General features: G+C 32.0%; 1 protein-coding gene across 1 annotated transcript in view; it reads right to left on the minus strand.

Annotated features, from left to right (window-relative positions):
• Positions 1-15,089, minus strand: part of LOC134684327 (uncharacterized) — an 85,530-nt gene that overhangs the window by 26,988 nt on the left and 43,453 nt on the right. The window contains exons 20-34 of the mRNA XM_063543615.1: positions 14,174-14,384; positions 13,646-13,801; positions 12,832-13,189; positions 12,145-12,439; positions 10,545-10,671; positions 8,469-8,693; positions 7,642-7,851; positions 4,825-5,102; positions 3,906-4,056; positions 3,351-3,569; positions 2,855-3,008; positions 2,133-2,389; positions 1,819-1,845; positions 994-1,191; positions 413-548 (exon numbers count right to left, since the gene is read on the minus strand). Of these exons, the coding sequence (XP_063399685.1) occupies positions 413-548; positions 994-1,191; positions 1,819-1,845; positions 2,133-2,389; positions 2,855-3,008; positions 3,351-3,569; positions 3,906-4,056; positions 4,825-5,102; positions 7,642-7,851; positions 8,469-8,693; positions 10,545-10,671; positions 12,145-12,439; positions 12,832-13,189; positions 13,646-13,801; positions 14,174-14,384 (3,002 nt within the window). The remainder of the gene's footprint in view (positions 1-412; positions 549-993; positions 1,192-1,818; positions 1,846-2,132; positions 2,390-2,854; positions 3,009-3,350; positions 3,570-3,905; positions 4,057-4,824; positions 5,103-7,641; positions 7,852-8,468; positions 8,694-10,544; positions 10,672-12,144; positions 12,440-12,831; positions 13,190-13,645; positions 13,802-14,173; positions 14,385-15,089) is intronic.

Consider the following 15,089-nt stretch of genomic DNA (forward strand, 5'->3'; position numbering starts at 1 on the left):
AGCCGAATAATGTTTCATCCAGGTAAATCAAAGCTTTCATCTGTACTAAAGGTTTAACATTTAGATACTATACAAATAAAGGTAGACTCTATACAATTGGTTAATCCAACGTACTAAAATTTCCTCAAATTCTTAAAAAACAAATATTTAAAAGGCACGAATGAACAATGCTTGACAAGCTATGTGTCAAAACGAGAGCGAAAAGGAATAACTAAAACTATGTATGATCAAAATATTTGGAACTCAAGGTTCTTATTAGTTTCGAAATCGATGTTAGGTAAAGCCCGATATCACATGAAACGAAACAAAATAGAATGCTTATCAATTTCAGATCACCGAAAGTTTCGGGAATATAAATTGAAACCCACCATTTAAATATTTTGTTAATATTTCATAGATTATTAATCATTACCTGTCGAATTGCATGGTTCGCCATCATAAATAACCACCCCTGGTAAAACATCATTTTCTATTACCACAGTTACACCATCTGATGACACAGTTGTATTTCCACCATCACTTACTGCTGTGACACTTATATAATATTTCTGTAAGTAAACATTCAAATACACATTTCTCCTAGGGTTTGGTATGATCCAAATGTTCAACACATGTACTTTTTTTTTATCATATATGATTGTATTGTATTTTGATCTGTTATGAAATTGTCCATGATTGACCATCAACATTAAATCAAACCTATAATGAAAATAAGAATGTGTTTTTCTTAATTTGTTCTTAGAAAAGTTTCCTCTTGTAGTTTATTTGTTTTTTTCAGGGTTTTTTTTTCTGCGACCCGGATTTCTTTCAGTTTAATCGATGTATTCTTTTAAACAGCGGTATACTACTGTTGTCTTTATTTATACCTCTTCTTATTCGTATAAGTCACGCTAAGTGTGAAATTATAAGTATTGGTCAAGACGTTTGACTTATTTCCATATAAATGTTCAAAAGAAAATATGGAATACTGTTTTAAATGACAATATAACATACCTGATATGAAATAAGTGATAATCCCATTTCTATGTGTGATAATGTATCACCAACATTTTTCATTGAAATGATATCATTTCCACCTTTCGTTGTACCAATGCTTATACTGTATGCAATTTGCACATGTGGATGAGTGAAACCTGACCAGCGAGCAGCAAGACTATTGGTATCTTTCTGGAAATCGACATCTTCTATATCCTGTACAATTAGTATGTCTTAATTCATATATTACTGTTCACAAATTTGTAAAATGTGTACGTTATTTTTATTCTGATACATATAATGTAGTTAAATTCATGACAAGGATCGCAACGAAACAAATGTTACAGAAGATTACTTCCCTTTCATGAATGTGACCTACCGAATTAGACTATTTACCGGATTTGTTATAACATGAGCAACAAGACGGTTGTCATATGTGTAGCATGATATGCTTACCCTTCCGAAGCACCTAAGATCACCCCTAGTTTTTGGTAGGGTCGTGTTGCTTCTTCTTTGGTTGTCTATGTTGTGTCATGTGTACTATTGTTTGTCTGTTTGTCTTTTCAGTCATGGCATTGTCAGTTTATTTTCGATTTATGAGTTTGACTGTCCCTCTAGTATCTTTCGTCTCTCTTTTACTTCTTTTTAATGAAAATGAATGGAATTCTGCTTCATTTAGTTTTCTTTTTCTGAAGTTGCAAATTTTAAATAATTGGTTGTACTCTAGTTTATATAATTTGTTTTATTCGTGTGGCACTTATATCTCTTTAAATCAGACATGAGATCTTTGCAGAATTTTACAGTGAATGTAATCCTAATCCTTCCAACAGCATATTTACTTACTGTTAAAGGTATTTTGTCCAGATCACTCTGAAAAAAAGTAAAACTTTGGCTTAATGAAAATAACACCTGTCATAGGTAAAAAAAAAAAAAGAAATATGTGTGCCTTCGAATAACTTTTTTGAAATAAACGTCATAGTTAATCAATATTACCACTGTTTTTTGTAAGAAAACTCGAAATAGAATACATAAAGCCAAGCAGTAATTATAACTACATATTGTTTAGAAAAATCTAAAATTAAACAATTGTATATAATCGCTACATGTGTTCAAACCAATTGATATCAGAAAGTTATATCATCAATTTAGAATCATACCTGTGTGTCAATGTCTATGACTACCCCTTCTGTTGGTGGTTCAACTGCATGTATATAAGGACTTGATGTCTGAATATTAGCTTGACCAGCAGAATTAGTAGCTTTGATCGATACATAGTAAGTATGAAATCCATGAAGGTACCAGTCAAGTTCATGTATATTTGTAGCTGTACATGTTGGTGGTACCGTGATAGTACATGTCCCTCCTCCACGTATTGGCTGATAAGACTGAATGTCAGTTCCGTATGCTCTAGAACCTGTACAAAGAGGTAATGCGAATGTATATTTCTTTTGTCTGACCTATATGATAAAGGTTTGATCATGTCTGTTTCTGAGATGTTTTTAGAGAAATCATGTTCAATGCAAAGTAGAGTTTGTCGCTCCCCCAATCAATATATTTGTATATTCGTATTCGTCTAATGAAACCAAATGGAAATTCAAAAAAATGATGTTTGTATACTATTGCATGAGGGACTTGGTTTGTTTGTAATTTATAAGATCTCTGAACTCAGTATCACATCTAGATTAAAATGCACACAGAATACTAGTAAGTAGTGTCTATTATAAGTGTAGTCAAAGTATTCTAAACTTTAAATTAAAATAAAAAGCCTAGTTATCTTATTTTCAATGCGACAATTACCCTGTTAAATTATATAGTATTTATAACTATTTCGTGCATGAGCATTTGATAAGACAAAACAGGCAGTGTATCAAAAACATACCAATAGCAAATTGATAATCCATTTCAAAGAGTTCTTCACTGTCACTAAACCCGTTAAGATTCCAAACTGCTATCAAAATATCGCCTGACAATGAAACTGAGATAGAACCAGAAAAGTCCGGTGATGTTGTGTCAATAAAGCAAGGTCCGAGTGTCTGAAAGAAAAAGAATCATGCTTAACTTATTTCATTCATAAGTTGATATCCTAAATTTTTAATTCCAGTAATAATCTTGGAGCTAAGTGATTAATTTTTCATATTTTGTGTGAAAATTAATATTTGCACATATATTTAGTATAACACTGATGTATAAATCGTTTGAAAATGTGTGTGTACTATGGTAGCACTATATTTTATACTTTATGTTCAATTTATCATGAATTAATAACAAGAAAAACTCCAACTTGAAAGACAACGGAAGGTCAAACTGTTTGATATTCATTTAATGCATGATTGGAGCTTAGAATATGAAGTACATTTCATTTTACTAATTCTTACGCTTATTCCTTCCACGTTTGATTTGCTAATTGTTTTAATAATTATATAGAACTCAGTTCCGTCTGGTACATTCCCATGGGTCACTCTATGATGTGCATGTTGATTGGTTGATTCAAACGCCATTATATCTGGTGCCATACTTCCTGGAGAGGACGAAAATCCTAGTTCATAATCATACACTTGTGCAGGAATGTCAATAGGCTTCCATGAAAACTCCATCTTCAATATACATAACAAAACTATATGTTTGTGAAGCTTTGAATATTACCCCCAACACATATTGTGCACATTTTACCATTAACAAACTGATATCATGATTTTTCAAACGTATAATTTTTATTAAATTTGGGAATAATAAAGCATTGAGATATTGCTGATAACACAACAGTTTTATAAAGTACTAGCATACAAAGAGATTTTCTGTATTTAGCGCCATCAGACACGCTTCAAGCCGAATATTTGAAAGTCAAATTACAAGAACCATTTAAAAACAGCCTTTAACTCATATAACGTTTATCCTATAATCATGATCTTGAAATAACTTCTAGAACTTACAAGAGATGATTTAGAGAGAGTCAGTCCGATACTACTTGGTGATCCAGTCGAGTTAATACAGAAAACATCACCATTTACCATAGGTAAAGAACCATTATCGTATTGTTCTAGTGGAAACAGGTCGATATCTGTTAATATTGTAGCCTTCATCCTAAAACATGAAATACACATTACAAATTTGGAATCGTGCTATAATTATCGAAGAAAGTTAGAATTTATATTTATACAGCTGGAAATGATTCTTAAAGTTTAATGTATTTCAACTCTTTTGAAACGAGATAGAAGAGGGCCGTCGGGATAAGAAAACAAGACTATACTATACTTGTCTGAACAAACAAACAAAACAGACAATAAACACTCCAAAAACTAGATTTTAAAGGACATTAACCAAACAAACACCAAAGAATAACAGTTCCACCTTCCCTTATTGCAATATTTATTGCATCTGATCTGTAACACATGAAGTCCTTAACGGTCAACCAATCATAATGGAGACTGTAAACATTGGAAGGGATGATTTCAAATTTCTTTTGTTTTTCACTGCCACACTCCAAATGGTTGACTAATGTCGACAAATATGGTACCTCATGACTTCTCACGTCATGCAGTAAACCCAATTACAAGTGGTTAATTTGGTTTTCCGTTTGATTATTGATGATGTATAAATTATTAGCAAATCCATTCAGAATGGGGAATGCATTTTATAGTGTGAGCGCCAGGATTTGTGTACGTAAAATCAAAACTCTCCGTCAACTCGTTAAGGGGTCTTTATGTTGAATTTTGAAGTTCAAATTTCCAAAATGCTCTTGTTTTTTACCAAAACTATAGAATCTGTAAATATACACCGGCCATTTTAACATTAACTAAATGTAGAAATATTCGTTCCGACAAATTTATCTCTCAAATAATGTTAACTTACATACAATCCGCCGTAACATTTGTAATCATTCTCCTTACACGTTGTGAGCTGAGGATGTAGTAATTAGTTTGATTAATGTCTGTAATCAAACCACCAGTTATCACTGCATCTTTAACAGTCACTTCTTTCACCCCGGGAACAGAACTGTCTATTGTTACTCCGTCAGAACACACAGGCTCTGATGGGTCTAAAGCTCTGTTGTAGGCCACAACTGTAAAATAGTATGTCCCATCACCTTCAGCGGTATAACTTCCAAAATTGTTGTAAGTTTCTGTAACCTATTACACATAAACAAAAGAACAGACATACTAGTAACATAAATTCATTTTCATGCAATTGAATAATGTCTTTCTTTCAATTAAATCTGCAATATAAAAATTAAGGATGGCATGCACTTTCAGTTAAAGGCACTAGTAATCTTTAAAAAAAAAGGTCTGTTAACAATGTGTCAATGAATTATGATTATGAAGTTACTGTTGAGATAAATGGAAAATTAACGATATAGTTGTTTATTTTGCGTTTTGATTGTTTTCATATAATGTAGACAAACCGTTCACCAGTCGTATCCAACTATCAAAATATCGTAAAGGCAGTAAACATTAACAAAGGCTACACTCACGGGTAAACTCTTGTTTATTTACAAATATGAATTTGTACATATTACATCATTAGTTTGAATTTTCCTTTTATGGAGTAAATTTCAACGTTTTCCTGCGCCTACACATAGATTGCGTTAGCCAAATTTGACACAATACTTCAGAGTTTTTGGTTGCCTTGCTATAAGACTTTACGTCTTAATTAATGATATTGCCTTGTTAATTTCTTAATTCGCTCACTACTGCTAAATTTTTCTTTGACGAAACGGACACCATCTTGTTAATTAACTATAAGCTGGTATTATCGTTTTCTTGCGCATTTTCCAAGAAAGATGTCAATTGATATCGATGAATGTTTGATTCAGTATAGAGATTTCTTCATGAGATGTCATCTTTTCATTGTATTTTTTTCTCTGGGAATGAAATCAGTCATTCCGTAATACTATTTTAAAATTCAGTCCCTGTATTCTTTTGAGAAAAAAAATGTATTCCGGTAAGGGGACAATACTCCATATTCTAATCTGAATGACATCTAATAGCTTGAATTAAATTAATTAACAATTATTCCGCATTTCGATCAAGTTCAATCCAAAAGTGTTATGCATTCAAAGGTTAAGCTAGCTTTAAAACCAGGTTTAATCCACTATTTCTACATATGAAAATTCCTATACCGAGTCAGGAATATGACAGTTGTTATCCATTCGTTTGATGTGTTTGAGTTTTTGATTAGGCTATTTGATTAGAGACTTTCCGTTTTCAATTTTCCTCAGAGTTCAATACTTTTGTGATTTTATTACTGTTTTTCAAAAAGTAAGCGTTCCGATTTGTCTTGATCGTTATGTAACTCCTTTTGTTTCAGAGTAGATACTACTATTGCCAATGATAAATACAAAGGAGTGGGTACAGTATGACCCATTTTTGGCCCCAAAATATAGTATTTTTACACAATTGTTAAAATGTAAACTTTTAGTTATTTATTGGATAGTAGAATGCTTCTGCTCCATAAATATGAGCTTTTTTTGACAATACAATGCACATATATTGGGTACCAGCACCGTTAAATCATTTTCCGGCATATTTGGTAGAATTTTCATATTTGAACTTGAATTGGATCGTTTTTAATGACCAAATTTAATAAAAAAAATCTTTCACATAAATTAATTGAATCAAATGAAATAGACAGTTAAGTGTTTAAAAAGTGGTCAAAATCTTTCGTCAGATGAACCTGAAATTTGAGGCCAAAATCGGTCCTTACCGGACCTACTCCTTAATGCAACAGTTGTTTCCCGATGGTTGAATCTCATAAATCGATTAAAACGATACAAATCAAGATAACGAACAAAAATTGAATAAATCGCAAAAATATATAAATGGAATATATCCATTATTTCAATAGTCCTTGGTATTATCAAAGCACCGTGTGTTCATTTTCGTTTTTGAATATGTAGTTTGAAGTATGCAATCCCTTAACTATGTAGATCTTTAGCTTCCATAATTCCACAAAATATTTCTAAGGCAACAAAATTAAAATGCTTAGCTTTAAATAAAAAAAAACTTTGATATTAGGTCTACATTTGCATTTAAAAAAAATTTAACACAGAAATTAAAAGCTTTTAAACATAATCTTTATAGACCTTTCAATCTAGATAATGATAACTGCGTGATCCTTGGAAAGTAGCAATTTACTTGTAACGTTAAACACATAAGGCGATATGCAAATACTCTAAACCTGTATCTTTTATCACATAATAGAAGCATCAGTTTTTGATTATCATATTGAACAATGGTACATGACTGTTGCCTTTGTTTATGATTGTGTTAGGGTTGTCTTGTTTACAAAAGAGGGAACAGGCAACTCATAAATCGAAAATAAACGGACAACGCCATGACTAAAAAGGAAAAATCAGACAAACAATAGTACACACGACACAACATAGAAAACTAAAGAATAAACAACATGATTCCCACCAAAAACTAGCGGTTATCTCAGATGCTCCGGAAGGGTAAGCAGATCCTGCTCCACATGGGTCACCCGTTGTGTTGCTTATGTGATAACGAATCCGGTAAATAGTCTAATTCGGTAGATTGTAGTTACGACGTAAGGAACTAAATATCTAGGTCGATGGGATAGATGCGTTCCACATAATCACAACATTTTGAATTATTTAGTGATTTACAAACGTGTATTTGCATTTTCATAAGATTTCTAATATAAACATACGTTTGAAGCAGTTAGATTTAAACTGAAGTCGTTTTTCTCTGCACAGCTTGTGCCGACAAGATATTGATAGAAAAATACACCACTTTCTCTGTCAAAGAATTGGTCCCAGTAGGCATTCAGGTTCATTCCCTGTTGGTAATCTACTTCCGGATTTCCAACTAATCCGTCATGGACTGCTCCTGCATGTGGTGGGCTTATGTCTACTGTTATCTAAGATAAGAATAAAAGGGAACACTTTTTTTAATTTACCATTCATAAGGAATTTCGAATATAAAATCTGTTTAGTTCAAGCGACGATTTTCACAATCAACTTTAAATGCAATTGTATAAAGCAAGCAGAAATTAATTATATAGACGACAATAGCACTAGATTGAAAATATAAATACCTAAGTATTATATTAAATTTCAAAATGAGGGAGATAAGTTACCCTGTCTTAGGGCAAATACAAAATTTAATCTAATTCACTTCACGGAGACGATTTATCAAGTGTACGCTTTGTTTAATACGGATAGTTGGTATGTACAAAATGTCATAGTTTATAACTTTGAATTTAAAATTTAAAAGACAATGATAACAGACCATTAAGTATAATAGATCTTTTTACAACAACATCGTAGACAAATTTGTGCTACTGAAGTATTTAACGACACCTAGATATAATATAGATGCTGCATTACTTAATCTTATTCTAGGTTTAGCAATGGTCTTACAAATTTTACGCAAGTATCTTACAATGTAGTTTTTTTTTTTTTTATTCAATTTGAAGCATACATTTTGGTGCTTATATATATATGGGTATATTGTTGTCGAAAAAATACCACTTACCTTTCTTGTTAAAACCGTTGTGAGTTTAGCTTTATTTGTAACATTAACTTCAATGAAATAGTCCGAATCATGAACGCCTCTGTCTTTGTTTGTAAACAAGCCACTGGTTGTCTTTATTTCTGGTATCACATGAAAATGACGATGATAGCATCCCATAAATGCAGTACAGTAGCAATTCGCTCCTCTTGGTCTAGACCCATAGTTATCTTGACATGCGGTTAAATTCTAGAAAATATTAAATAGCTGGTAATGTAAAAGTATTCGTTTTTTTCGAATATTCAAATGGTAAAATAAATATTCCAAACAAATTAAAATGTACAAATGCTGATATCCCGAACTTTGAAGATACCAACTGAGTAACCTCAGACTATAAACTGAACAACTTCAGATACAACGAAAATCACAAACTCTTGTCAAACAGAAAATGTGTTTATTATTAACATAGAAAAACATATTTGACAAGGAAAACAGTTCATTTTGGATATCAAAGACTTTTCCCGTTGGTAAATCGATATCTCTATGAACATAATCAGCTCGCCGCATTGACGCTCTTTTACATCGCGATGACCGTGGGGGTTTCCAATGTATTGTTGTCACAGAGATTTGACTTTCGTTTTTTACTAGTAACCGATCGTATAAATACACGAACATTTCTTAAATGCAAAATAACATTCCGAATCTTTTTTTATATTTATAAATTTAGATCGTTCAGTGCAGTTTACTTGGTAATTTTATTGACGTAATCGTTCTTGTACCATCATTACTGTCGTTACCGTTAAAGCTTTAGAAGTGTGCTAGTTCATATTACACTTTACAAAAGATTCAGCACCCAAATAACGTTTTTTGAGGACTAGAAAGCCGTTATTTATAAGGGGAAGTTTTAAAGATTTATAGATATAAGAAGATGGTGAATGAATTCGAATAAGACAACTTTCTATCCAGGTAATACTTTGTTTCAAGTAAACCATTGTAGATCAAAGTAGATCCTTTAACACGTAGCCTAGGCTAACACAAACACCACGCTATATAGGAACAAAAAAATACTAGTGTTAAACCATTCAAACAGGAAAACCAACGGTCTAATTTGTATAAAAAAGGAGATTCAAAAGTACAGGTCAGATTTTGTCAAATCAGTCTGAACGAGGACAGTATGATTCATCTTTGTATAAGTTAGTTTCATTGTTATCAATAGAGAAAGTCTTTTCATGCGTGCGTTGCGAGCATATCAGATATATATTATTTTGGTGCGTACATTATAAAATTGGTTAAATGTTATATATGTGAACAATAAGTTTGATACTTAGCTATTTGATTACGACATTGTTTATTAAATCCCATCGGTACTGGCATTTTCAAAATCACGTGTATGACAGTCTCATCACATTCTGTCACATTTTCAACGATGCGTGAACAAAACAGGCATAATAGGTAAAATTGTCAAAATATGGGTACAGCAGTCAAATATTAATACTAATAAGTACTAATGTTGATATAACAAAAACACCGGTATGATATTTTAAAAGTATAGCATTGATATTAGAAATAATAGCATTTGTATATTTATGTATATTAGAAAACACAGCACTTCAAATTTTACACGTACATAAACATTTGCTTCTAACTAACTTTTGAATGTAAATTAAGTCGCAATTGTTGTTTATATTTGACCGATAAGTATAAAAGTCAGTATTTTCTTAATTTTTCGTTGCCGAGAACAACATTTTCCGCATGCCTGCATAGCATGCATATGTCTGCATATTAATAATGGATATTAGACAATATCGCTATGTGATATAAGAACAGTTTTTATCGATACGCTTTTTCCATAGACTGGGACAGTTGTAAACCAACTGTTACAACTTAAAAATGGTTGTATCAGTCCTTTAATATATGTTATAGCTATATCTAGCGTTGTTACAATCGATTTATGTTGGAGACTAACAATTTAAAAGTTTCAAAAATTGAACAGTGAACTTTTGCAACTATTACAACTTTAACCAACATTAACAATCTTAGAACGACTGTTACTGGTATAGACAGTTGTTATTTCGTCAAGTAATGATTGCCATTGCTAACCTCAGAATTTCCTTGCGCTATGATATGCTCGTGCCCATGTAGTATCACTGCTCCGCCATAATTGTCGTATAACTTCCAGTTAACAGAATCTAGTCCGCTGTGAAGATCAAACGCTTCCCACTCAATACTGAGAAAACAAAATGACGTATTATATCATGTATGCATTGTATTTTAACTTCGAAATATATTGGTCGTAATTTGTGAGAGATAATAATTCATAACTGAGAATGCATTGAGCATATGTAATCAGCAGAATAATGCAACACCGGGGAAAATATACAGTATGATTGTTTCTACTCTCTTGCTTTAAAGCTAATATTGGAACAGAAAAGTGCAATTAACAAAAAGAACATAATCTGTTCTTATATATTTATTCCTCTTCTGATTATTTGCAAATAGTTTACTCTATCAAAAAGATGGATAATTTCCCATTAATATTTTGTTTAAAACATTGGTGCTTTTGACGCATTATTATGTATTAATCTTCCAACTAACTTTGTCTGGGGCTCGATAACTATATAATGCAACAGTTAACATAATCAAATTAAATAAAACATCAAACAACGGCAACTATAAGGTTACAATTTCCTGGCTTGAAATGCACAAACAAAATATGTAGACTTGTTTGATAAAGGCAACAGTTGTATACCGCTATTCGAAAGTCATAAATCGAATTGAGAGAAAACAAATCCGGGTTACAAACTAAAACTGAGGGAAACACATCAAATATAAAATTTAACAAGTTATTGTACTTCAAACCTCCGCTGACTGTTGACATGGGTGTACCAACTCAGGTAAATGACACAATGAGCTTCCTCAAACGAAACCTAACATGACAAATCCACCAAGAAGAAAGAGCAATTACTATTAACGGACTAGTTAGACTAAATGTGGAATACGCCGGTACAACTTTGGATCCATATTTGAAAGAGGATATTCATCAGATTGAGATAGTTAAGAACTCATGTACAAAATCATGAAAGGACAAGTCTACTAAGATGCTACTGGTGGACTTATTACACCAACCCGATTTAGTCGAAATCTGCATGTCAGGTCCTTCCAAGTACAATGTTATAGCACAGTTCCTCGAAGAGAATCGTTCTATCCAAGGACTATACGAGACTAGAATGACCTACCCAATGATACCGTCATGGCTAAGAGTCTTGAATCTGATTAATACAAATCAGTTTGTTTTTACAAGCACATTTTGATCTGTACGACAATGTGTGTTTGTTTTGTAAATATTTGTACACATTCCTTATACATGTAAAAGTAAAATAACAAAAAATACCGAACTCCGAGGAAAATTCTGAACAAAAAGTCCTGAAGAAAATGACACAATTAAAAGCGTAAACACACCAAACGAATGAATAACAACTGTCATATAAGTCGAAAATAAAATGACAACACTATAACAAAAAAAGGAAAAGGGAAAATAACAAAGAACAGTTAAAAAAATACAACATAGAATATTAAAGACTGAGTAACACAAACACCACAAAAAACGGTTTTGATCTCAGATGCTCTGGAAGGGTAAGCATACCCTGCTCCAAATGTGGAACCCTTCGTGTTTAAAAGAAAACATGGCAAAAATACTTACGTCATTTTAGTGAACTCTTCAATACGATGAACTGTTACGTTCAGTCTGTCACCAAGTGTCAACCAAAGATTCTGAATAATAGGGGGCGTTGCATCTCTATACACGATGATGGTGTCATTTTTAGATTCATGAATAACATCCAAAGCTTTAACTGTTACCGTGAGTCTGTCACCGTCTGCCCAGTTTAATGTTAAGTATTCATATTGATTGTAAATTTCCACCACTGACGTTAGGGGTCTGGAATCCTTTAGGGAAGGGTCGTGTACTTCAAAGGACACTTTGAAGTCGACAATACCTAAAATTATGTCAAATTGGGATTTTACTTTTTTTTGTAGATGATAATATGATTAATAAACGTTAAATAAAATGAAAATAAAATGTAAACTTTACAGCAAATACGTTACACTTTCTACTAAAATGATTTATATCTTGTTCAACACCAAAAAAGGCAGACAGCTTAATCCCTTGTAATGATAACAATAACTTATCTTTTCAACATATTCGTATGAAGATGTGAGATAATAAATAAAAACCACAGATTCCTAATTTAATGCGTCCGAAACGCTTTTCTGGATTTACATTCATCGTATGATTTGTAATGAGACAACTCTCCAAGAAAGTAAATTACATGGTAATAAACATGCTTGTTTACTTCAAAGCTACCATTCCTTGATGTCAAATACTGACCTCGTTTATTTTTAATTGCAGCATTTGTTCTATTTCCATACAGATCCTCATAGAGAGATATGTCAGGCTGTGGAGCAAACGTTTGAACACCATACAACCAACCATTGTTCAAATGTCGTACATTTATAAATCTATCAGGCCAAACAATTTGTACCGTATTAGTGTCTTGTACTACCCATTCATATAGTGTATCTTTTGATGCAGTGGCACACTTGGTTTCGTCTCCAGTTTTGTCAACTACAGAAATGTCATCAAACATGAATATACCACGTCCAGTTTTATAATTCCCGGCTTTATCGAATACAGAAAGATGAATAGAATATACTCCAGCTGTTGTCAAAGTAAATGTATCCTGAAGCTAAAACCAAAACAAGTGAAATTTAAAAACGGTTTCATTTCTGTTCATCCATGGCCAGTGTAAACAAAATATTCATATGATATGCCATCATCAATGATTTAAAGGTAAGGGAACCTACGTGACTTTGGTAATTTTAAGGCGAAGATTTTGTTGACGTTTTTTGGGTTTGTTTTTTTTTTTTTGCTTTGCTTAAACATGATTTTTTTCTATTTATGGTGATACGCATGCCCGCTACATCACCGTCTCATGCAATCCCCTCCTAATATGCTAATGATGATATGTATATATTGTTGTTATAATTTCGTTGTTTGTACTAAGCAAATGTCAATAAACCCTCATCTTGTAGATTTTGTTATAGCTACATTCCAACCAAAATATATCCTGACTTAATCTGAACAAACAAAATTAATATCAATTTCAATAGAATAACAAAGACATTTGAAGGCAATAACTCACTGTATCATTGATGGGTTTGTTTCCAGCATTTGCTACAGGTACACGACCATCTACTAACTGTGTGCCATCTTTTTCAAGATCAAATACTTGATACTCGTAATAAAGAATACCAGCTAAGTCATCAGACCAACCATCCCAACTAAAAGTCATTATAGGCTGCAATGAGGTAATTGTTTTCAAATGATAATGGTATCAGTGTTTATTTACAGTTAAAATGTTATCAAAATTTTTAAATTGATTTCTTAGATATAATATGCCTAAACCATGTTTAAAACAAAACTGTGAACGCTGCTCATAACAAAACACATCTGAATTTGAAAAACTGGGCCTTAAAAATAAAACTCATATTAGCCATCGGTGAAAAGCGACATTTCTCAAATTATAAAATATTATTATTCTAAACGCATCATATTTCTTATATAAGCACAAAAACTCAAAGATTCAAATATTACTCCGTTAATATTAATTCTGTTCTGATAGAGTAATGGAATATAAAATATATCACATTAAACACGTTTGAAATCTTACATTATTAGTTATATCTGATGGAATGGATATAAAATGAGTACAAGACTTTCCTGCCGTTACAGAGCAATGATACGGATTCACCACATCCCAGTGATATTCAAATGTACGTGTCAGTGTTTGACCTTGATAATAGTATCGAGTTGTTCTTCCATTCTCTCTGTTCGCAACATCCACATAGCCACCATTGGTTGACGACACCTCATACATAATTCTACAATTCAATAGGCATTTCCCTCATTAATACATTTCGAATGAAAGCCCCAAAATGCACTGTAACAAGAATCATACGAGTTATAGATATTGTATCTTATTTTAATGAGATGAAAAGAGGTATACACCCTTTAAAAATTACTTTAAGGGAATTTAATCTATGAAATATTTTTCAAAATATGCATATTAAAGCATATTTTAAAAAAAACATAAACAATACTTTACCATAAGCTTCAGAAATTTTTAGAAATAAACTGTTAACATAATTATCAAAAAGAGCGGCGAAAGATACCAGAAGGACATTCAAATTCATAGATCAAAAATAAACAAAGCAATGGCTAAAATTAAAAAAAGGAACAAACAGGCACACCTTAGAAAACTAAAGATAAAGCAACACGAACCACACCAAAATCTGGGGTTGACCTCAGATGCAATATATCTGACAAGACAACTTGATTGTAACTATGGAAAGCCAACGGGGTCAAAATTGTTAATTCGTGACATGTCAATTTGTAACTTGTAACTGTGTGATTTGTAATGTATTATTGATGTTTTGAAACTTGTCGATTCGTTAAATGTCGATTTGTAAATTGTCTATTTGTATATTCAATTTGATGTTTTGAACCATGTCGATTCGTATATTGTCAATTTGTATATTGATGATTTGTAACTTGTCGATTCGTTAAATGTCAATGTGTGAAATGTT

Source organism: Mytilus trossulus, chromosome 9, assembly GCF_036588685.1.
Source record: "Mytilus trossulus isolate FHL-02 chromosome 9, PNRI_Mtr1.1.1.hap1, whole genome shotgun sequence".
NCBI classification, from domain to species: Eukaryota; Metazoa; Mollusca; class Bivalvia; order Mytilida; family Mytilidae; genus Mytilus; species Mytilus trossulus.